This window comes from Pyrus communis, chromosome 14 (assembly GCF_041283825.1).
Source record: "Pyrus communis isolate YQ-2024b chromosome 14, ASM4128382v1, whole genome shotgun sequence".
Classification (NCBI taxonomy): domain Eukaryota; kingdom Viridiplantae; phylum Streptophyta; class Magnoliopsida; order Rosales; family Rosaceae; genus Pyrus; species Pyrus communis.
The window spans coordinates 14,939,989-14,965,924 of record NC_142578.1 but is presented as its reverse complement, the minus strand read 5'-3'; the positions used below and the strand labels follow the sequence as shown (position 1 = coordinate 14,965,924).

General features: G+C 38.3%; 1 protein-coding gene across 1 annotated transcript in view; it reads left to right on the top strand.

The window, feature by feature from the left end:
- LOC148691287 (uncharacterized) overlaps nt 1–25,936 on the top strand; it is a 124,175-nt gene that overhangs the window by 85,414 nt on the left and 12,825 nt on the right. The window contains exons 3-4 of the mRNA XM_088683977.1: nt 21,932–22,449; nt 23,287–24,003. Of these exons, the coding sequence (XP_088540103.1) occupies nt 21,932–22,449; nt 23,287–24,003 (1,235 nt within the window). The remainder of the gene's footprint in view (nt 1–21,931; nt 22,450–23,286; nt 24,004–25,936) is intronic.

Sequence of the window (25,936 nt, the reverse complement as noted above, 5' to 3'; positions counted from 1 at the left end):
TTCTATTTTCCTTTGTTTTGTCATGAACATGAGAGGCTAAACTCGTTTTAGCTAGGGGATGCTTTGAAACCATGATTACGTTTATAATATGAGTTGATTAATTCCAGTTGTGATTTCATAAATTGTGAATGCAATTTACTTAACTGTTTGATGGATAACTTATTTGATAGGAGCATATTTAGGCGACTTACTTAGCTTGTTTTCATGCATTTATGTTGTTAATTCATAGTTGTTTTAGTATTTTAAGCCATTTTCGTTTGTTTTTAGGTTCTAATGGCAAAGGGAGCAATAAAGTGCATTTTGAGGCTATTTGGAGCATTTTTGGGCATGGATTGGATAGCTTAACATAGGAGCAAAGAGGATGGACGAAATTGAAGTCAAGAAGGGCTAGGAAAGGCTACAAATCTGGTGGAAGAAGTCCTAATGCAATGAAGATAAGGAAGAAGCAAGAAACAAGGAACCTTATCTAACCTTATCCAAACCTTATCTTATCCTATCCTAGAAACCTTATCCTATCCTATCTCTAACATTATCCTATTCTCTCCTATCCAAATCAGGTTAGGACTTATTCCTAGCTAATAATAGGGAATTAATTACACATTTAAGCACATACTCAGTTTCTAGAAGCCTTATCCACTCAATTGCCGCAAGAACTCCATTCCTTGTAGGTTTAGGAATTGCAATCCTTTTCCTACACAAATATCACGTATCCTTGGCCCTTTAGGATTAGGAATCTGCCCTAAACCTTGCCTCCTAGAAACCTTATCTCAGCCCTATTCATGTGCCGCACCAAAACCTTCTAGAATCCCTAAATCCTAGCCGAAATTCCTATTCCAAATCCCACTTGATTTCTGCCTTGAGTTAACCTTTTTCCAATAGGATTAGGCAATCCTTTTCCTTCACTAAGTGTGCCAAACTAGCCTATATAAGCATCCCTTGCCGCACCATTTAGTTCACCACCCCTTCACACAACATTCATACATTCCTTCAGAAAACACCCTTTGCCGTGACCTTGCAACCATTCTCCATATTTTCCCACCTTGCCGCACTCCCCATCCCTCCTAAACACTACCCTACCATCACACATCCATTCCTCCATACAAATACCACCCAAAACCTGTCCTTAGACCTTGTGCCGCAACAAAGAGGAGGAGAAGAGGGCTTGGACGTTCATGTAATTCAAGTTCGAGTTGCTGGAATTTTTAGGTGTTTCCTCTCCTTTGATGTCAATGGTTAAATTTACTTTTCTTTGTCTTGTACGTATGAGGAACTAAACCCCCCCTTGGCTAGGGGGGGGATTCGAAACCATGATCATGCTTGCTATATGATTTGATTACTTCTAATTGCGTTTCATAAGTTGTGAATTCAATTCACTTATCTATTTGAATTAAACTGATTTGTGTGTGTTGGTTGAGAGTGGACGCTTAATTATCATGCATAAATCTAATGCTAGGATATAAGGAAGTTTCACCTAATCGTTACAAACTTATATTCACAAGTAGTAAAAGTTGATGATCTCAATTGCGTTAAGTAAATTCTTGGCATAAGTTTCATGCAATTCATAGTAACGAGTGCTTCGTCAATGCTTATAGTTTTCAAAGAACTTAATGATTCTTGCTTGTATCTCTATTATGAAATTCATGTAGGGAACTTGTGGGGAATGCTTTGGGTTGTCGTATGCAATCATCCAATTCAATAACGTTAGGAAAATCTGAGGGTTAATTAGTGCAATTCACGGTTAATCTGGGGCGTTGAGAATTCATGGTTTATTGAAAAGCAATTAGAAATCGTTTTGTGTGCAAGTATGGCATGTGTGGAGATGAACCCCTTAGCTAGCCTTCATTCCATTCATTAAATCCAAATTCGTTTTAAAAATCTGTTCGTTTTACAAAGTTTTAAGTTTTGTTTTCAAATTCGTCAAAATCAAAATCCCCCTTTACTTGGAGTGTCAAATTAGTTAGAAATCAATTTAGTTTGTGTTTTTAAAGTATCTTGAGTCAAGTTATAACTATTTTCGTCCAAATTCTTCTCTAGTGCTCAAAACTGCCCAGAAAGTAGTTTTAAGGCAGTTTTGAGTGTTTTCTTGCTGTTTTGAGTCTTTTGGTTTGTCTTAGTGCTTTAAACTTTAGTTTTGCATTCTTTGGGTCTCGTTTGGTGTTTTATATTGTGTTTTTACGTTTTTGAGTCAAATCCAAGTGATTAACAATCCCTCCTAATCCCCGGTCCAGAACGATCCCTACTTACATTCTTCACTACAATTGATAAAAAGAGGGTTTAATTTGTGTGCGTATAATTCTCACATCATTATTCTTGTATGTTGACTAGGGAGGCCTACTTAATTTGCATGCTTGAATTTGGTGCTAGAATACAAGGGAGTTTCACATAATCGTCACGAACTTATATTCACAAGTAGTTAAGGTTGTTTTCACAATCATGTTAAGTGAATTCCTAGCATGAGTATCATGATGTCATAGTTACAAGTGCTTTGTCAATACTGTTGATGTATATTTCCTTCCTAATGCTAGAATATATTTAGTATAATGGCATAAGTAAGGGTGTCGAATCCACAGGGACTAATTGGACCTATGTAACTACTTGTTTGCAAGAACTCTATAAAATGAACCAAACTAATCAAATTGAGCAGATTTGTTGTTGTTACTTGAAAGCATGAGAATATGAAATAAACACAAATAAATGAATCAACAACTAATGTAATGGGATAGTATCAATGGAAATGAAACTAGGGATTCGATTTCACCATTGCTCAACTAAGTCCATGTTTGTCAAGTTAGTTTATACTCATTCATCTACCTATTTCTTGAGTTTGTTTCACTTGGATATGATCAACCATATGATGTGTGGATTTGATCAAATGTCTATAATCTTGAACCTAATTGTGATGTGCAACTTTGGTTCATAATCTAGAGTATGTAATGCACAAGAAACGTTTACTAAACCAAAGGGAATACTTGGCAGGATGTTTGCCAATCTTTCCCTTCATTCATTCACAAATCCACCAATATTAGACATGATGTATGTTTTAATCTTGGCTAAATAACTTGTGGTTAACTCAAATGGCGATCAAGCATACAAATCAACCCACAAATTCACAATTATAACAGAGAATGAATCAAGAACTAGGTAGACAAACTGAGCATTCTAACTTAATTACATGGCCAAACTTTGCAAGGTTACATCGAATCCCTAAAGGAGGATTAGTTACACTTCATGTTTACCAAGGTTTAACATCAAAATAAATAACATGAGTGAACATAAGATTAAGAAGGAGAAACCCTTGAAGCAAAACTGATGTTGAAGTCCTTGAAGAGTTCCTTGGTGTTGCTTCTCCAAAATGTGGTGCGGATGAAGGTAGAGTGGCTTGGTTGAATGGTTTCTGCCCTTGGACAGAAATTTGACAGAGAATGGAGTGAAATGGGAGAGGTTTAAGGGTGTGTAATGGACTGGATGATAAATAAAACTTGCGGATGGGAAAGGGAGAGAATATGGATAGTTTCTGTGAAAGGAAAAGAAAGTGGAATGTAATGCAATGGAGAGGGCGAATTAGTGAGGATGATGGACGGAAAATGAGCCCAATAGAGTGTGTGTGATACCCCAACATTCAGATTGGATCTAGGAGTTGTTTAACTCAGATGGCAGAGCATAAATCAGATGGAATGATGGGTTTCTGAGTGTTGTTCTCACTGCATGGACAAGGTCTGCACAGATGTGGTTTCTTTAATTAAAATGCATGTGCCCTTGTTGCCATAAGTGAGTGGAACCTGCAAAGGTCAATTGGAGCACCAGAAAATGTTTATACAAATCTGAAAATGGGAAGAACACACGGCATGGACAAGGGATGGGTTTGATTTCTGAAATGGTGGCTGCAAGGAGTTACTTGTTTAATCACCATGCATGTGAATTTCTGCAAAGAGAAGTGAAGAAGGGAAATGGAATGCACGGGTCAGGTTGTGGACATGCATGTGAGGGATGTTTTGGGTGTTAAAACATGGAATCTGCACGGAATGGATGTTATCATGCATGTGATTGCATGTTTGGTGTTTAGAAGTGTATAATCTGATGGGATGATATGGGAACACACGGCTAAGGTTGTGACATGCATGTGAATGCATGTTTTGATGTTGGAACCACATAGGTGACATCCATGTTTTTGCTTTGTTTAGAATCACCCAAAATGGCTGAATTACATCTCTTAACACTTCACATCATTTCTGGAATGTTTTTACTTCATTTGCTTTCCCTTTGATCCAAATTCACACTTGGCTGCACACTAACACCAAATAATGTAAAATGCAACTAGTTTAATCCAAAAACAATACAAAAACGCCAAATAAGAAAGCTATACATGCATGCAAAATATGACTTATCAAATACTTATGATTTCCATTGAACTTAATGATCTTTGATTGTATCTCTATTATGATGTCATGTAGGGGACTTTTGAAGAATGTGTTGGGTTGTCGTATGATGTCATCCAATCCAATAACTTAAGGGAAATCTGAGGGTTAATTAGTGATGTCACGGTTAATCTGGGGTGTTGAAGTTCATGGTTTATCGGAAAAGCAATTGGAAATCAATTTATGTTTCAATGTATCATGTGTGGAGAAGTATCCCTTGGCTATTTAATCATCCATTGGTTTTTCTTAATTTCGTCAAAATCTGTTTTAAGTCTTTAATTTACTTGTTTTTCTTTTAAATTCGTCCAAAACCAAATCCCCTTTTCTTACTTGTTTCAAATCTGTCCAAAAGTGTGTTTTTGAGTCAAAACCAATTGTATTTTCGTCCAAATTGAGTCCTAGAGTCTAAATTGAGTCTTTTTTATTGTTTTGAGTTGTTTTGAGTCTTTGAAGTTTGTTTTGTGTCATACAGGTTTAGTTAAGAATCTTTTGAGTTTGTTTACGTGTTTTGAAGCATATTTTTACATCTTTGAGTCAATTTTCATTAGATTAGCAATCCCTCCTAATCCCCGGCCTAGAACGATCCCTACTTATATCTATACTACAATAGGTAGTGCACGGCATGGATTTAGGGATTTCTAGAAGGTTTGGTGCGGCATCATTGTAGGGATGAGATAAGGTTTCTAGAAGGAATGTTTAGGGCAGATTCCTAAGCCTAAAGGGACAAGAACATATGATATAAGTGTAGGAGAAGGATTGCAATTCCTAAACCTACAAGGAATGGTGTTCATGCGGCATACACATGGATAAGGCTTCTAGAAACTGAAATAGGTGTTCAACTATGTAATTAATCCCCTCTAATTAGCTAGGTTTAAGTCCTAACCTGATTTGGATAGGATAGTATAGGATAATGTTAGAGTTAGGAAAGGATAAGGTTGGTTAGGATAGGATAAGGTTGGATAAGGTTCCTTGTTTCTTGCTTCTTCCTTATCTTCATTGCATTAGGACTTCTTCCACCATATTTGTAGCCTTTCCTAGCCCTTCTTGACTTCAATTTCGTCCATCCTCTTTACTCCATGTTTAAGCTATCCAATCCATGCCCAAAAATGCTCCATTTAGCTCCAAAATGCCCTTTTTTTCTCCTTTCGCCATTAGGACCTAAAAACATACGAAAATAACTTAAAAGACTGAAATAAATAGTAATTAACTCCCTAAATGAAAGGAAACAACATAACTAAGTAGCATAAATATGCTCCTATCAAATTCCCCACACTTAGCTTTTGCTAGTCCTTGAGCAAAACGAAATAAACAAAACAAACAAAACACGTTCTAGACCTTCCAACATGTACCTCAGGGATTTCCAACGAACATGACACATTAAAGAACATCATTCCCACGGTTTTTTAGCTTTCTTTACACTTCAACAAACACTTAATCATAGTTACTACTTATTAGTTCACATTTAATCAATTAAAACAATGTTTTGAATGTAGTAAAATGCCTTAGAGAATTCCTTCAATTCCTCATTAGAATGCACTCTATTTTCACACAGATTTTCTAACTTCACACCCTACACTAGGTATATGTGAGAAGATTGATGTAGATATGAAGACTAACACTCACATATGTTATATCAAAGAAAGCATTTTCTGGCTTTACAACAATGACATGTATATGATCTCATAAATGGAATGGTACTACTTAGAATGAGAGCCAGTGATTCCATATGCTCAAACCAATTTTAAACTCCACATATTGAAACACATAACAATCAAGATAGAAGTCTAAGGGTTGTAACGGGGCTAGGGTATTGGCTAACAAAGAAAGGTAGAGAAAAACAAAGGTTCTTAAAGCAATAGGAACCCAAGTAATGAAATTGACACTTAAACTCACTTTTAATGGCAGAAATCAACTTTTAAACACAAGGGAAGATTCATGCAACATTTAGGGTCAAATTTACTCTTTTGGACCCTTCCTTCAATAACCCACACTTATGAGTGATGCGAGATTTATACGCACACAAATTAAACCCTCTTTTCGTCAAATTGTAGTATATGTATAAGTAGGGATCGTTCTGGACCGGGGATTAGGAGGGATTGCAAATCACTTGGAAACTGACTCAAAAACGTAAAAACACAAAATAAATGTATTTCTAACTAATCTAACACTTTAAAATAAATGGGGGATTGGTTTTGGATGAATTTAAACTAAAACAGAAACTTGGAAACAGATTATAAAAACGAAATTGATAAAATAGAATGATGAAAAACTAGTTAGAGGGTTCCTTATCCACACATGAACATAAGCATATAATTTGACTCCCAGTTATGACTTCAACAAACGATGAATGACAATGCTCCAAGTTAATTAGGTTCGCTTAAATTAACTTTCAGATTTCCCTAGATTCATTGGATTGGATGATTGCATACGACAATCCAAAGCATTCCTAATCAAAGTCCCTAACCATGGAATACGCATGATAGAGACATTTAACAAAGATCATTAAGTTCAACGGAAATCATAAACATCGACTAGGCATTCATAACTATGGAAAACGCATGTTAATCCAGCCTAGGGTTTACTAAACACAATCGTGACTAGCGATTTTTACTACTCATGAATATAAGTTCATAACGATTAGGTGAAATTCCCTTATATCCTAGCATCAAGTTTAGGCATGCAAATTAAGTGTCGACCCTCAACCCACATACATAAACAAGTTCTTAATCAAAACAGAAAAGTAAACCACATCTAAAGTTCATGAGTTCATAACTGGAGTAAATCAAATCATAACCAACATATGTCCATGGCTTCAAATTCGCCTCTAACTAAAAAGAAATTAGTTTCACATGTTTAACATAATTGAACAACAAGTTAAATTAAACATGAAAACAGAAACAAGAAAAGAAAGAACAAATGGATGGAAAGTTAGCTACGGGGTTCATCTCCACATATGTTATACTTGCATAATAAAATGATTTCCAATTGCGTTTCAATAAATCATTAATTCTCAACTCCCCAAGTTAACCGTGATGCACTAATTAACCTTCAAATCTTCCTAACGTTATTGAATTGGATGATTGCATACGACAACCCAAAACATTCCCCACAAGTCCCCTACATGATTGCATAATAGAGATACAAGCAAGAATCATTACGCTCTATGAAGATTATAAGTGTTGACGAGGCATTCGTTACTATGATTGCATGAAACTTATGCCAAGAATTCGTTTAACGCGATTGTTTATAAGCAACCTCCACTACTTGTGAATATAAGTTCATAACGATTAGGTGAAACTCACTTATATTCATGCATGAAAATTAAGTGTGCACTCTTAATAAACATACATAAATAAGTTATCAATCAAATAGTTAAACAAATTGAATCCACAACTTATGAAACGCAATTAGAATTAATCAAATCAAAATGCAAGCATAAACATATATTTCGAATCCCCCCCTAGCCAAGGGGGGTTTAGTTCCTCATACAAAACAAAGAGAATTAAAATTAAACATTGAAATCAAAGAAACACCTAAACATTCCAACAACTCAAACTTGAATTGTATGAACGTTTAGGCCCTCTTCACTTCCTCTTTATTGTAGCATAAGGTCTAAGGGATGTTGTTGGTGTGTTGAATGGATTGGGGAATGATTGAAATGGAAGAGGAATGGTGTTTGGATTATAAGGGAGAGATGGGAAGCCACGGCAAAGGAAGTTTGGTGGTGTGTTTGTGGTGTGTTGTGTATGAAATGAGATGATATTGAATGAATGAATGCAAGGGTATTTATAGGAGTAATGGAGGGAACATGACAGCTAGGAGGTGGGTGGAAATGTGGCTGCAAGTTTGGTGAATGATTATGAGTGAATGCATGTGAATGTGGCTAGGTTGGAAAGCTGGAAATCTGAAAATGCAAATGGGAATGCTGAAATGCAAAGGTGGCCACGGTTTTGAGTGTGTTTTGTGTTGGAAATGCATGTGAATGCATGTGAATGTTGTTTGTGTGAAGTGTGTGTGGGTTAAAGAGTGAATGGTGGTGTAATGATGAAGTGTGATGGCTGAAAATGTCAAGGGAAATGCATGTGATTGCACGGCAAAGAATTTCAGGATGCATGTGTGTTGGTGTGTTGTGTGATTGTTTTGTGGTTGAATGATTAAGTGGCTGAATTAAAGAATGGGAGTGCATGTGGCTTAGGTGGTGTAATGATGAAGTGGGAATTGAAAGAATGTGGTTGGAAAGTGGAAGGGAAGGCACGGCACAAAGGGGGAAGTGTTGGAAATGCATGTGATGCATGCCAATGTTGTCTTTTGGTGCATGTGTGTGTTGAATGGTGTCCTTTAATTATGCACGGTTTAGGGCTGTTAAGGGGAGAGAAATGGGAGTGAATGTGGCTTAATGATGAAGGGGGAAAGCTTGGAAAGCATGTGGCAAGGTTGGTTGCATGATGATGATGCATGTGAGTTGAAATGCATATGTTTAAATGGTTGAAATGTGTAGATGATTATGAGTATGATAAGTGATAAGTGAATGATGTATTAAGTGATAAATGAATGATATGTTAAGTGATAAATGAATGATATGTGGTGAGTGATAAGTGAATGGAAGTGATAAGTGATAAGTGAATGGTTTGATAAGTGAATGATATGATAAGTGAATGCTTATAATACGTGAATGATATGATAAGTGAATGATATGATAAGTGAATGCTTTAAGTGTTTAAAATAGGGAACAAAGCCCTTCCTTGCATGGCAAGGAAGGGAGACACAAGGAAACACACGACAATGTCCTAAGGTTGCAAGGAATGTTGTTTTTGTGTTCTAAAATGCGTAGGAGTCTTCAATGATGCTTAAACATGAGGTCTTTTAGGATTTAACTTTCCTACTTCAAGTCTTTAATTTCGTCCATCCTCTTGGCTCCAAGCATATGATATCCATTCCAATCTCTAATTTGCTCCAAAAGGCTCCAAAAGGCATCCTTTTGCATACCTTGCCCTTAGAACCTGAAAACACACAAAAGAAGCATAAAGGACTAAAATAACTAGAGAAACATAACGTAAATGCACGAGAACAAGCCATTTAAGTCGCATGAATATGCTCCTATCAATGAGTTCATTCTCACTTATTTTTCAACTCTTTTCCTTTCTTTTCACACTTTTTTTTTTTTTTTTTCCACGAATTTTCTCTTTTTTTTTTCTTTTTTCTTTCTTTTTTCTTCTTTTCTCGTGCCCTATCATCTTCCCCCACACTCATTTTCCGCCATATATTGACCAAAGGAGTTCACTCTAAGTCGTGCTTCACTATCCTTTAAGAACAAAGGTGTGGAACGTCCTAATCTAGGCTAGGTAAGGATAATGTGGCTAACAAAGAAAATAGGCTTTGATAAGGCTCAAAAGGGGTTAACCCTACAATACATATGAAAAGGGATAGGCTTTTTGGCTTTGGCTTGACTAACAACTTCATCTTACTGTATATTATGCAATCAATACCATGCTTTGAATGAAATGGGCATGAGTTCTAGTATTTGGAACTATAATGAAATGCATTCCAAGTAGCAACCAAGCAAAGAATGATGAGATCATGCAACGACTTTAGAAAACAAGAAATCACAGATTATACTCTCCAAAGAACGTTTTAGGCTCAAGTCTCTCAAGGATGTAGCGTTAGTTTGAGTTTCTTCCTTCAAGCATGTTACAAAAACTGATTTTCTCTTTGTAATTACATGTGAATTCATAAACTATAACCATAACTAAGCATAAACCGAAGCATAAATCAACTTCCAGCCATGTTTACAACATTCTTTAATAGTCATGAAATAAAAAACCAAATCCTCATCATTGTGTTGGAAGGTAACCTAAGACACAAACAAACACACAAAAATACTTTAAAACAACTCTTTTTGGGTTTTTCAAAACTGTTTTGTAATTTTTTTTTAAATTTTCGTATTTTCTGATCAAAAGACATGAAAACACTTCAAAACACTCTAAAAACACTTAAAAACAGTGAGAAACAACATTATAAGTGATAGGTAATAAAATCCCCGAAATTCATGTAAAAACATGCAAAAACTTGTTTACCCCCCTACACTTAAATCAAACATTGTTCTCAATGTTTCAAACAAAGACTCACATCCAAACAAACGATATAAACGAACTAACATGACAAAAATAAAAATAATAAAGAGATAGAGATTGAGGAACACAAATCTGATTTTGTAGCATGAATTGGTGAATTGCCCAAATCCTCTCTAGTTGAATGCATGGGTTGCCTCCCAAGAAGTGCTTGCTTTAAAGTCGTGCAGCCGGACGAACATTCTTCTTATCCTCACTTGGAGCCCACGGCATGGAGGGTGATGTCCTCCACAACTTGCCCTTCAACTTTTGCATAATAGGGCTTCAAACGATGCCCATTCACCTTGAATTCTTGGCCATTCCTCAAGCTTTGGATTTGAACTGCGCCATGTGAAAAAACATTAGTAACAACAAAAGGTCCAATCCACTTAGAACGTAACTTACCAGGAAATAAACGAAGGCTAGAATTAAAAAGTAAAACTTTTTGCCCTATGGAGAATGTTTTGCTTCGGATCATCTTGTCATGGAAAGCTTTGGTCTTTTCCTTGTAAATGCAAGCATTCTCATATACTTCACGCCTAAGCTCCTCAAGTTCATTCAATTGCAACTTTCTATGCATTCCAGCCACATCTATGTCCATGTTGAATGTCTTGATTGCCCAATGAGCCTTGTGTTCTAACTCCACGGGAAGATGACAAGGCTTGCCATAGACTATCCGAAAAGGGGACATGCCTATGGGTGTCTTGTAAGCCGTTCTATAAGCCCATAATGCATCCTCCAAACGCACACTCCAATCTTTTCTTGTTGGTCCAACGGTCTTTTCCAAGATTTGCGTGATTTCTCTATTGGACACCTCGGCTTGGCCATTGGTTTGGGGATGGTAAGGTGTTGAAACCTTATGTGTGACTTGATACTTCTTGAGCAAGGCCACTATGGTACGATTGCAAAAGTGAGACCTTCCATCACTAATAAGCACTTGAGGCATCCCAAATCTAGCAAAAATGTTAGTCTTTATAAAATCTGCAATAACTCTAGAATCATTAGTACGGGTGGCCTTGGCTTCCACCCATTTTGAGACATAATCCACCGCAAGCAAAATATAAGTAAAACCAAACGAAGATGGGAAAGGGCCCATGAAATCAATGCCCCAAACATCAAAAATTTCAACATTAAAGATGGGTGTTTGCGGCATTTGGTCCCTTGCACCTATATTTCCCATTCGTTGACAACGATCACAAGTTAAACAAAAAGTTCTAGCATCTTTAAAGATTGTAGGCCAATAAAAACCACATTCTAACACCTTAAGGGCAGTGCGTTGTGTGCCAAAATGTCCACCATATGCATAAGTGTGACAAAAGGTTATAATCGAATTAAACTCACAATCATGCACACAACGACGCACAATCTGATCTGCACCAAACTTCCACAAATATGGGTCATCCCATACATAAAACTGTGCCTCTTTCCTTAATTTATGACGTTTGTGCCTAGCTAGGGTACTTGGAACACGTTTTGACACCAAAAAATTGACCAAATCGGCATACCAAGGTTCACATACCTTAATGGACAGCAATTGCTCTTCAGGGAATGTCTCTTGGATGGGTAAAGAGTCCTCATTGGACACCAAACGACTTGGATGATCAGTAACCACGTTCTCACTCCCTTTCTTGTCTCGAATTTCATTGTCAAACTCTTGGAGAAGAAGCATCCATCGAATGAGCCTTGGTTTGGCCTCCTTTTTGGTGAATAATTACCTAAGAGCTGCATGGTCAGAATATACAATCACTTTAGTGCCAAGTAAATATGAACGAAACTTATCTAAAGCAAACACAACGGCAAAAAGTTCTTTTTTAGTGGTAGAGTAGTTTAATTGAGCATCATTTAAGGTCCGAGAAGCATAATATATGACGTGTGGTTGCTTGTTCTTCCTTTGGCCCAAAACAGCCCCTATTGCATAATCGGATGCATCACATATTAGCTCAAAAGGCAACGTCCAATTTGGTGGAATGATGATGGGTGCTGTGGTAAGCATGTCTTTGAGATGCTTGAATGCCTTCTCACACTCCTCGTTGAACTCAAAAGCCACTTCTTTTTGTAGGAGACGGCATAGGGGTTGTGCAATCTTGGAGAAATTCTTGATAAATCGCCTATAGAATCCTGCATGACCAAGAGAAGAACGAACCTCTCTAACCGAAGTAGGAGAGGGTAAGTAACATACAAGATCTATTTTAGACTTATCAACTTCAATTCCTTTTTCAGAGATAATATGACCCAAAACTATGCCTTGTTTAACCATAAAATGACATTTTTCCCAATTCAAAACAAGGTTAGTTTCCATGCATCTTTTCAAGATTAAAGTAAGATTATGCAAACAATCATCAAATGAGTCTCCAAACACACTAAAATCGTCCATAAACACTTCAATTATCTTCTCAACATAATCCGAGAATATACTTACCACGCATCGTTGGAAAGTGGCCGGTGCATTGCATAAACCAAATGGCATACGACGATATGGAAAAGTACCAAATGGACAAGTAAAGGTAGTCTTTTCTTGATCATTCGGCGCTATGACAATTTGATTATAACCCGAATAACCATCAAGAAAGCAATAAAAAGAATGACCGGCTAACCTTTCAAGCATTTGATCGATGAATGGCAAAGGGAAGTGATCTTTTCCTTGTTGCAGCATTTAGCTTCCTATAGTCAATGCACACTCTCCAACCGATTTGAATGCGTGTAGGCACAAGTTCATCTTCCCCATTTTTCACCACCGTGACTCCGGACTTCTTGGGAACTACTTGGACCGGTGAAACCCAACAACTATCCGAGATAGGATAGATGACGCCACAATCAAGTAGTTTGATGATTTCCTTCTTCACTACTTCCATCATTGGTGGGTTGAGTCGACGTTGGGCTTACCTTGATGGTTTGGCGCCTTCTTCCATGAGAATTCGATGCATGCACGTGGTAGGGCTTATGCCCTTGATATCAGGCAAAGTTCACCCAATGGTCGTCTTGTGCTTTTTGAGAACCCTCACCAATTTCTCCTCCTCTTGTGCCATGAGTGATGATGCTATAATGATGGGCAATGTGTCTTGCTCGCCCAAGAACACATACTTCAAGTGATTTGGTAACGGTTTAAGCTCAAGGGTAGGTGGTTGTTCTATAAACGGAAGCAACTTGTTAGTTGAAATTGGAATTGAGATTAGACTAGGGGACTTACCTTGGAGCCGTGGCAATGACTCTAGGGCTGCCACGGTCTCAATTACTTCCTCATTAAAGGCCACGGCATGGGATTTCACTTGTGTGCCGTGGGTTGCTATGGTGGCAGCCATGTGATCCTTCAATTCTACGCCATTTGTAATGACCGTTTCAAGTGCATCTCCATGTAATTGACCAAGGTGTGCCTGCGCCAAAGAATCAAGAATATCAATAGAGAAACATGAGTGATCGTCATTAGGAAATCTCATAGTTTCAGAAATATTAAAATCAATCACTTCCCCATCAAATTCCATTGTTAAAGTGCCTTTGAACACGTCAATCTTAGTTCAGGCCGTCTTCATGAATGGCCTCCCAAGAAGAAGTGGCAAGGATGGAGCATGGGTGGTTTCTTCCATTTCAAGAACGTAGAAATCCGCCGGAAAGATGAAATTATTCACCTGCACTAAGACATCTTCCAGTACGCCCTTTGGATAGGCATTAGATCTATCGGCCAATTGAATAATCACACCATCATTTTTCAATTCTCCAAGGTTCATTGAAGCATAAATAGAGTATGGCATGACGTTAATTGAAGCTCCTAAGTCTAACATAGCATGTTCGAACTTAGTTTGGCCAATAATACAAGGAATTGTAAAGCTACCTGGATCTTTACACTTTGGTGGTAACTTTCTTTGTAAAATAGCGGAAACGTTTTCACTTACCCTCACTACCTCTTTATTTGAAGCCGTCTTTCTTGTAGTGCATAATTTCTTCAAGAACTTGGCGTATTTGGGCACTTGCTTTATGGCATCTAGGAGCGGGATATTGACTTGAACTTTCCTAAACGTCTCAAGAATGTCTTTCTCATGCTCCTCCTTCTTTGTTTGCAAAAATCTATGAGGAAAAGGAACATTGGGTGGAATGGGGTTAGAATTAATCGAATTTGAACCCAACTTACCTTTGGTGGCCGAATGGGGTGGAATGGATGAATTTTGGTCCTTAGGTGCTTGCGGCAAAGGTGGTTGTGTCCTTGTCGTGGGCATTCTTGCAGCCTCCTCTTCATGTTGCAACGTTTCTTCTTCATTAGGACTTGTTTTGGGTGGTGTGGATGTAGTGCCAACTTCTTTTCCACTCCTCAAAGTGATTGCTTTGGCAGATTCGAACCCTCCCTTTGGATTGACAATGGTTGAGCTTGGGAGCTTGCCTTGGTCTCGGAATTGACCTACAAACTCCGCAATCTGCCCTATTTGTTTCTCTAAGTGGTCCACCCTTTTGTCTTGGTTTTGCATCGCCTTTTCTTGGTTTGCAATGCTTTGTTTTGATTTTCTTGCCCCTGGGACAAATTGGTAAGTAATTAAGAAGTGTAGCATTATCTAAAGACGTACCTTGATTGTTTTGGTTAGATTGGGATTGGGATTGATCATGGCTGTAGGTTTTGGTGTAAAACCCCGGGGGTTGCTGCCTAAAGCCTCCTTGTTGGTGAGGTTGTTGAGGCTCTCTCCACTTCAAGTTTGGATGGTCTCTTCAACCCGGATTGTATGTATTGGAGTATGGATCATTCCTTGGCTGATTTTGGTTGGGAAATTGATTGGAGCATATTTAGGCGACCTAGTTAGCTTGTTTTCGTACATTTATGTTGTTAGTTCATAGTTATTTTAGTAGTTTAAGCCATTTTCGTGTGTTTTTAGGTTCATATGGCTAAGGAAGCAAAAAGGTGCATTTTGGAGCAAAATTGGGCTTGGAATGGATAGCTTATGCTTGGAGCAAAAGGAATGGACGAAATTGAAGACCTCAAGGTGTTAGGATTCCTAATCTAAGAAGGATTCCTAATCTAAGAAGGATTCCTAGTCAAAGAAGGATTCCTAGTCAAAGAAGGTTTCCTACTTGAAGTAGGAAAGTTAAGCCAAAGTTTCCTATTTTTGTTTGACCTTTCCTAATCCTAAATATCCCTAAGTTCCAACAACTTTCAAGGTATCTTATGCATTTTAGGACACAAACCAAAGATTCCTTGCACTATCTTAGTCTATGTCGCACCTTTCTTACCCTTTTCTTCCAAAATCTGCCATATATCTTCTTTCCCCTTTTTATTCTAGTCAATGCCGCAACTTTCCTTCCCTTTTCCATTGGGATTCTGATTTGTTACCCTTTTTCCTTGAGGATTTGGAGCTAAAAACCTTCCCAAATTAATTACTTATTGCCTTAACCTTTCTCCCTCTATATATACATAATCTGCCGCACTTATGGCTGATTCTAGACATCCATACACATCCATACGAATTATTCCTCATTCTCCCCATTCATTCAGCCATCATCCACCCCCTACCACCATCCAACCTATCCATCCATCACCATAATTCATACCTAAACACCCTTGTGCCGCAACAAAGAAGGAGAAAGAAGAGAGGAGAAGCCTTGGACGTTTTGGCCATTCAAGCTTGGATTGTTGGAGCGTTTCTAGGTGTATTCAATCTTTGTTTTCAATGTTTAATTTATATTCTCTTTGTTTTGTTGTAAACATGAGGAGCTAAACTTGTTTTAGCTAGGGGAGACTTTGAAACCATGATTATATTTGCAATATGAATTGATTAATTCCAGTTGTGATTTCATAAATTGTGAATGCAATTTACTTAACCGTTTGATGGATAACTTATTCTTGTTTGTTGATTAAGGGTGCACACTTAGTTTGCATGCATGAATTTGGGGCTAGAATATAAGGGAGTTTCACATAATCGTTACAAACTTATATTCACAAGTAGTTAAGGTTGTTTTCACAATCATGTTAAGTAAATTCCTAGCATGAGTATCATGATGTCATAGTTACAAGTGCTTTGTCAATACTTATGATTTTCATAGAACGTAATGATCTTTGATTGTATCTCTATTATGATGTCATGTAGGGGACTTTTGAAGAATGCTTTGGGTTGTCGTATGATGTCATCCAATCCAATAACTTAAGGAAAATCTGAGGGTTAATTAGTGATGTCACGGTTAATCTGGGGTGTTGAGGTTCATGGTTTATCGAAAAGCAACTGGAAATCAATTTGTATGCAAGTGTGTCATGTGTGGAGAAGGACCCTCCAGCTAGCTAATCACCCATCCATATACCCAAATTCGTTCATAACTTTGTCTAGTTTAGTTTCTGTTTTGTTTTAATTCAAATTCGTCAAAACTGATGCGAAATATATAAGCACACAAATTAAAACCCTCTTTTGACAATTGTAGTATATGTATAAGTAGGGATCGTTCTAAACCAGGGATTAGGAGGGATTGTTAAATCACTTGAAAACAAAGGTCAAAAACGTAAAACAAAGGTTAAAATCACTCGAAGAATGCAAAACTAACCACTAAAACACTAAAACAAACCAAAAGACTCAAAACAGCAACGAAACACTCAAAACTGCCTTAAAAACACAATCTGGGCAGTTTTGAACACCTAACCTAATTTGGACGAATTTGGGTTATAACTTGAATCAAAACACTTAGAAACACAAACTAAGACACTTTCTAACTAAATTGAACACTAAGGTAAAGGGGGATTTAGTTTTGACGAAATTAAAACAAAGAGCACAGATTGTAATTAAAACAGATTGTAAATACAAATTTGATAAAAATATGGATGGAATGCTAGTTAGAAGGTTCTTCTCCACACATGTCACACTTGCATACAAGATGATTTTCAGTTGGTCTTTCGATGAATCATGAAACTCAACACCCCAGGTTAATTAGGTTCGCTTAAATTAACCTTCAAGTTCTCCTTAAGTTAATGAATTGGATGGGACAGCGCATACAACAATTCAAAACATTCTCCAAAAGTCCTTTACGTGAAAAGCACAATAAAGATACAATCAAAGATCATTAAGCAACATGAAAACTATAAGTGTTGACGAGGCATTCGTTACTATGATGAGCATGAAACTAGTGCCAAGAATTCATTTAACGCGATCGTTTATAAGCGACCTCCACTACTTGTGAATATAAGTTTGTAACTATTAGGTGAAACTCACTTATATTCTAGCATCATATTCATGCATGAAAACTAAGCGTGCACTCTCAATAAACATACACAAATAAGTTATCAATCAAGCAGTTAAACAAATCAAATCCACAACTCATGAAATTCCAACCGAAGGTAATCAATTTGTATTGCAAGCATAAACATGGTTTTGAATCACCCCCTAGCTAACTAGGGATTTAGCCTCTCATGTTCATAGAAAGAGAAACAAAATTGAAATTAAACATAGAGAACAAAAGATTGATTACACCTAAAACGCCCAACAATTCCACTTTGAATTTCTACACGTCAAGCTCCTCTTTCTTCTTCTCCTTACTGCGGGAGAGAGGGTTTAGGGGATTTTTGGATGTGATTTTGGTTTAGGAAGGGAGTTAGGATGGTATGGTGGTGCGGCAAGGGGTGTGGGTGGTGTATGGAGGTGTAGAATGGTGGCTGGAGTAGAGGAATGGTTGCGGCAGAGATGGGAGTGGGAAGTGGCTGAATGATTAATAGAATGAAGCTAGGGTGCGGCTAGGCTTAGAATATATAGGGTTTCAGAAATTAAAACCCTAGCTTATTTTGGTTAACTAAAATTAAGTCAAAAGCTTCTAGAATTAGGAAATCAAATCAGAAATTAAAACCCTAGCTTATTTTGGTTAACTAAAATTAAGTCAAAAGCTTCTAGAATTAGGAAATCAAATCAGAAATTAAAAAGGGAATTGGCTGCAATGTGCGGCTAGGGTTTTATTTAGAAAGGGACATGTGTTTAAGTGCATAAAATAGGACATAATTGCCCCCCCTTGCACGGCAAGGGAAGGGGAGAAAGGGAAAGGTGCGGCCAAGGTTGGAATAAGGTCTAGGGCCTTTGTTTTGTGTCCTAAAGTGCATACAAGGCCTTCAAAGTGGCTGGAAAATACGGACGTTTAAGATTAGGAAAGGTTACCAAAATGGGAAACCTAGGGTTAACTTTTCTACTTCAAGTAGGAATCCTTGTTGTTCTAGGAATCCTCATGTGAGTAGGAATCCATCTTCGATTAGGAATTCATATTTCTTCAAGTCTTCAACTCATTCATTCCTCTTTTGCTCCAAAAGACTCCAATTTGCATCTTCTTGCACACTTTGGCTTTATACTCTGAAAACACACATAAGTGACTTTAAACACTAAAACAACTAAAGAAACTCAACATAAATGCACGAGAACAAGCCAATTAAGTCGCGTAAATATGCTCCTTTCAAAAACCAAAACCCCCCTTTGTTTTAAGTGTCAATTAGGTTAGAATCTGTCCTAATTAGTGTTTTTGAGTATTTTGAGTCAAAACTAAACCTATTTTCATCCAAAGTAAGTCCTAGAGTCTAGTTTGAGTCTTTTTGATTGTTTTGTGTTGTTTTGAGTCTTTTGAGTTTGTGAACTAACAACATAAATGTACGAAAACAAGCTAACTAAGTCGCCTAAATATGCTCCTATCAATTTCCCCCACACTTAGCTTTTGCTAGTCCTCGAGCAAAACAAAACAAAAGAAACAAAAAGAACACAACCAAAACAAACTCTAAACCTTCCAACAATTACCTTAGGGATTTCCAATGCACATGACATATCAAGGAACATCATTCCCACGGTTTCTAGCTTTCTTTATACTTTAGCAAACACTTAACCATAGTTACCACTTACTAGTTCACATTTAATCAATTAAAACAACGTTTTGAATGTAGTAACATGCCTTAGAGAATTCCCTCAATTCCTCACTAGAATGCTCTCTATTTGCACACAGATTTTCTAACTACACACCTGATAGGAGCATATTTAGGCGACTTACTTAGCTTGTTTTCGTGCATTTATGTTGTTGTTTCTTAGTTCTTTAAGTGTTTTAAGTCATTTTCGTATGATTTCAGGTTCTAAGGGCTAAAGGAGCAAAGAAGTGCATTTTGGAGCCTTTTGGAGCATTTTTGGGCCAAGAATGGATAGCTTATGCTTGGAGCCAAAGTGTTGGACAAAATTGAAGCTTTGTGTGCACTTTAGAACATAAAACAAAGGGCCTAGCCCAAGTAAACAAAGCCTTAGAACCAGAAATTCCCATGCCAACACATAAACAAAGCCCTTTGCCATGCATCACATCACATTCACACACATGCACTCCCATTTCACATTCACTTCACTCTTTGCCGTGACTTCACATTGCAATTCCAGCATGCATTCACATACAAAAACAGCACCATTCATTCTATGCCGTGCATTTCATCACCTTTCCAGCTTTCCCTTTCAATTCCAGCATGCATTCACATACAAAAACAGCACCATTCATTCTATGCCGTGCATTTCATTTACCTTTCCAGCTTTCCCTTTCATTTCCAGCTCTAACTCTTCATCATTGCAGCCACAAACACCTTAAACAAACAGCCATATACATCTCCACTCCTCCTATAAATACCCTTGCATCCCATTCAATTCATATCTCATATTTCCATTCACAACACTTCACACAACACAAATACACATCCATTGCCGCAATTCCCCTTCCATTTTCTGTGCAGTTTTTCTCCTTCATTGCAGCCACTATCCAACCACTTCCCATCCCTCCAAAACACTTCACATAATCCCCAAAGCTCACCTTAGACCTTGTGCTACAACAACGAGGAAGAAAAGAGTGCTTAAACGTTCATACAATTCAAGTTTGAGTTGTTGGAATGTTTAAGTGTTTCTTTGATTTCAAAGTTTAAATTTAATTCTCTTTGTTTTGTACGTATGAGAAGGGAAGAGAAGAGTGCCTAAACGTTCATACAATTCACGTTTGAGTTGTTGGAATGTTTAGGTGTTTCTTTGATTTCAAAAGTATGAGGAACTAAACCCCCCTTTAGCTAGGGGGTGATTCGAAACTATGTTTATATTTGCATTTTGAATTGATTACGTTTGGTTGGAATTTCATAAGTTGTGGATTCAATTCGTTTAACTGTTTGATTGATAACTTATTTATGTATGTTCATTGAGATTGCAAGCTTAATTTTCATGCATAAATATGACGCTAGAATATAAGTGAATTTCACCTAATCGTTATGAACTTATATTCACAAGTAGTAGAGGTTGCTTATAAACAATCTCGTTAAACGAATTCTTGGCATAAGTTTCATGCGTATTCCATAGTAACGAATGCCTCGTCGATGTTTATGATTTCCGTTGAACTTAATGATCTTGGTTAAATGTCTCTATCATGCGTATTCCATAGTTAGGGACTTTGATTAAGAATAATTTGGTTGTAATGCGTATTCCATTCAATCCAACGAATTTAGGGAAATCTGAAAGTTAATCTAAGCGGATCTAATTAACTTGGAGCATTGAGTTTCACAACTTATCGAAAGACCAACTGAGAATCAATTTTGTTTGCAAGTGTAACATGTGTGGAGAAGAACCCCTTGGCTATTCCATCATCCATATTTTCATCACATTCATATTTACATTTTGCCTTTAATTATATTCTGTCTTTTTAATTTAATATCGTCCAAACACAATTCCCCCCCCTCTATTTTGTTAAGTTTTAATCATTCGTATGTGTTTTAGTTTTGTATCTTTAAACTTTTGGAGTCATAAACAATTGCAAATTCGTCTAAATCAAGTTCTAGCTTCTATTTGAGTCAATTTGATTGTTTTAGACAATTTGAGTTTTTCAAAGCCTTTCTGAGTCATAGTAGTCTTGTTAAGAGTATTTTAATTTAGTTTTTATGTTTTTAAGTCAATTTAGAAGGTTTTAGCAAGCCCTCCTAATCCCCGGTCTAGAACGATCCCTCACTTATCCATTCTACTACAATTGTCAAACGAGGGTTTAATTTGAGTGTCAAGTAAATCTCGCATCAAATTTTGGCGCCGTTGCCGGGGATTAGCAACTTTGCTAATCCTTTGTCTTTATTTTTATATTTTTTTTGTTTTTCGTGCATTCTTATTTTAGATTCTTAGTTTGTTTGTTTCCTTGTTTTTTAGGTACTGTGTATGACTCGTCGCTCTCGGCCTATTATAGAGAACATCTCCGACTTTGACGGTGATTTTGAACGCACTTTGAGGAGAACGAGGAGTCAACAAGAGCCACCACAACCTCCACCACAACCTGGGCTTGAAGAAGACGAAGTAGGTGTAGAAGAAAAGCCCACGGATCAGATTTTTGAAGAAGAACAAGCCATGGCAGCAGATAATAGAACCATCAAGGAGCTTTCGGCCTCAGGTTTGGATAATGCATTGCCTCTTTGTATCCAATACCCCACGGCTGCAGAGGGGAAGACTGAGGAATTTGAACTCAAATCCAGTTTGTTACACCATATTCCGAAGTTCCATGGCTTGTCTATGGAAGACCCCAACAAACACTTGAAGGAGTTCGAGGTGGTTTGTTCGAGCATGACCCCCGTCAATGTGGATGGGAGTATATTGAAGATGAAGGCCTTTCCATTTTCACTTATGGACAAGGCCAAAGATTGGCTCTACGAACTAGCCCCGGGAACTGTGACTTCGTGGGAGAGTATGAAGCGTGCTTTCTTGGAGAAATTCTTCCCTACTTCGAGAGTGATTCTCCTACGGAAGAAAATTAGTGGTATTCAACAGAATCATGGTGAGACATTCCCGTCTTATTATGAGCGCTTCAAGGGCCTTGTAGCTTCATGTCCTCAACATCAAATGAAGGAGGAACTTCTCCTTCAATATTTCTATGAGGGCCTCCTTCCTATCGAACGTCAAATGGTTGATGCGTCAGCGGGAGGAGCATTGGTGGACAAAACACCAAGGGATGCCAAGATTCTCATAGCCAACCGAGCGCTCAACGCTCAACAATATGAAGGAGTGGGCCAAAGGGAAGCCCCACGGCAGCAAAGTGTAAATGAGGTGAGTGCTATTTCTGAAATTCAATCACAACTTGCTAATCTTACTTCTCTTGTTTCTCAGGTTGTGATTGGTCCAAAAGCACAAGAACACCAAGTTTGTGGCGTGTGCTCAATTCAAGGGCATCCATCCGACAAGTGCCCTCAACTAATCGAGAATGGTGGGTGGGAATCTGCCAATGCAATTGGTTTCCAAGGACAAAATCAAAACAACCCATACTCGAACACTTACAATGCCGGATGGAGGGACCATCCAAACTTCAAATGGAGGGAGCCACAACAAGCTGCCCAACAAGGAGGATTTAGGCCAAACCCCCCTGGTTTTTATTCCAAGCCGTATGCACCCCAACAATCCCAACAACCTTCGGCATCATCTCATTCAGGTACGTCTTTGGAAAGTAATCAAGCTATGCAATTACTAACCTCTATTTCGCAGGGGTTGCAAAATCAAAACAACCGAATAGAAAATAACGAGAAGGAGATGATGGATATGAAGAAACAAATAGGGCAGATTTCTGAGTTCCTTGGACAGATTAGAGAGCAAGGAAAGCTTCCTAGCTCAACCACAGTCAATCCAAAGGGAGGATTCGAATCCGCCAAGGCCATCACCCTAAGGGGTGGAAAAGAAGTTGGGACCGAGCCAAACAATCCCAAATCTGCCCAGAAAGTAGATGAAGAGACGACACAACCTGAGGCAGATCACCCTAACTCGGCCAAATCAGGTAATTTAAGTTCAAATTCATGTACTTCACGTCCTAATCTGCCCAATGTACCTTTTCCTCGCAGGTTCATGCAAGAAAAAAAGGAAGAAAGCGAGAAGGACATTCTTGAAACGTTCCGGAAGGTGCAAGTGAACATACCACTTCTCGATGCAATCAAACAGGTTCCAAAGTATGCTAAATTCCTCAAGGACCTATGCAATACAAAGAGAAGAAGGGCAAACAAAGAGGTAGTGAAGGTAAGCGAGAATGTGTCCGCTGTTTTGCAACGTAAACTGCCTACCAAGTGCAAAGACCCCGGTAGTTTCACGATTCCTTGTGTGATTGGACATAATCGTTTTGAACATGCCATGCTTGATTTAGGTGCATCCATAAATGTCATGCCTTATTCTATTTATGCATCTATGAATTTGGGTGAATTAAAACAAGATGGTGTAATTATACAATTGGCCGATCGTTCTAACGCGTATCCAAAAGGAGTTTTGGAAGATGTGCTTGTGCAGGTGAACCATTTAATTTTTCCGGCTGATTTCTACGTCCTAGACATGGAGGATTCAGCCCATTCTACATCTTTGCCGATTCTCCTTGGTAGGCCATTCATGAAGACGGCCCGAACGAAGATTGATGTATACAAAGGCACCTTGACAATGGAATTCGATGGGGAAGTGATTGATTTTAATATTTCTGAAACTATGAGATATCCCGTTGATGACCATTCTTGTTTTTCCATTGATGTTATCGATTCTTTGGCGCAGGTATACCTTGAAGAATTGAACGAGGACGCCCTGGAAACGACCATCACTAAGGCCATAGAGCGCAAAAATGAAGGATTTGGGCCAATGCAAGGCCACGGCAAGGAGGAGGAATTCTTTGCAATGGGTTCTAGTGAAGAAATAATTGAGGTTGTGGCAGCCCTTGAGTCATTGCCACAACAATATGGTAAGGTTCCACTCTCACTTTCAAATTCAGTTTCCACTAAGATGCTACCTTCTGTTGTTCAGGCACCATCGCTTGAACTTAAGCCGTTGCCGGACCATTTGAAGTATGTGTTTTTGGGAGAAGGCGAAACATTGCCCGTCATCATTTCATCAAGTCTCACAGCAATGGAGGAGGAGAAGCTTGTGAGGGTGCTGCGAGAGCACAAAATGGCCATAGGGTGGACTTTGGCCGACATTAAAGGAATAAGCCCTACCACATGCATGCACCGTATACTTCTTGAGGAGGGGGCTAAACCAACTCGAGAGGCTCAACGCCGTCTCAACCCTCCAATGATGGAAGTGGTGAAGAAGGAAATAATCAAACTTTTGGATTGCGGAGTGATCTACCCTATCTCCGATAGCCATTGGGTCTCTCCAGTTCAAGTCGTTCCCAAGAAGTCCGGAGTAACTGTTATCAAGAATGATGAGAATGAGCTCGTGCCTACACGCATTCAGACTGGATGGCGTGTATGTATCGATTACCGGAAGCTAAATGCCATGACTAGGAAAGATCACTTTCCTTTGCCATTCATCGACCAGATGCTCGAAAGGTTAGCCGGTCATGCTTTTTACTGTTTTCTTGATGGATACTCTGGATATAACCAAATTGTGATAGCCCCGGATGATCAAGAGAAGACCACATTCACATGTCCCTTTGGAACATTTGCTTATCGTCGCATGCCATTTGGCTTATGCAACGCACCGGCCACTTTCCAAAGGTGTATGGTAAGTATATTTTCCGATTTTGTTGAAAAGATCATTGAGGTTTTCATGGATGATTTCAGTGTATTTGGGAGTTCATTTGATAATTGCTTGGATAATCTGACCTTAATTTTGAAACGATGTGTTGAAACTAACCTTGTCTTGAATTGGGAGAAATGTCACTTTATGGTGAAACAAGGTATAGTTTTAGGACATATTATTTCAGAAAAAGGAATTGCAGTAGATAAATCGAAAATAGACCTTGTACGTCACTTACCCTCTCCTACTTCGGTTAGAGAGGTACGTTCGTTTCTTGGCCATGCAGGGTTCTATAGGCGTTTTATCAAGGACTTCTCCAAGATGTCCAACCCTCTTTGCCGATTGCTTCAAAAAGATGTGCCATTCAAGTTTGATGAAGAGTGTAATTCGGCATTTAACCAACTCAAGGAGAAGCTAGTCTCGGCCCCCATTATTGTACCTCCAGATTGGAGCCTCCCGTTCGAGCTCATGTGCGATGCTTCCGACTATGCATTAGGAGCTGTTCTAGGACAAAGAAGAGACAAGCGGCCGCATGTCATATACTATGCCTCTCGGACTCTCAATGATGCCCAATTGAACTACTCCACGACGGAAAAAGAACTTCTAGCTGTGGTTTTTGCTTTAGATAAATTCCGTTCATATTTAATTGGTACTAAAGTAATCGTTTATTCTGATCATGCAGCTTTGAGGTACTTGCTCACGAAAAAGGAAGCAAAGCCGAGGCTTATCCGTTGGATTCTTCTTCTTCAAGAATTTGATATTGAAATCCGGGATAAGAAAGGAAGCGAGAATGTAGTGGCTGACCATTTAAGCCGAATGATCCACGAGGAGCATGAACATGCCGTACCTATCCCTGAAACTTTTCCCGATGAGCAGCTGCTATCCATTGAGGTAAGTGAACCATGGTATGCAGATTTAGTGAATTACTTGGTGGCTAAACAAATTCCAAATGAACTAAACAAGCACCAAC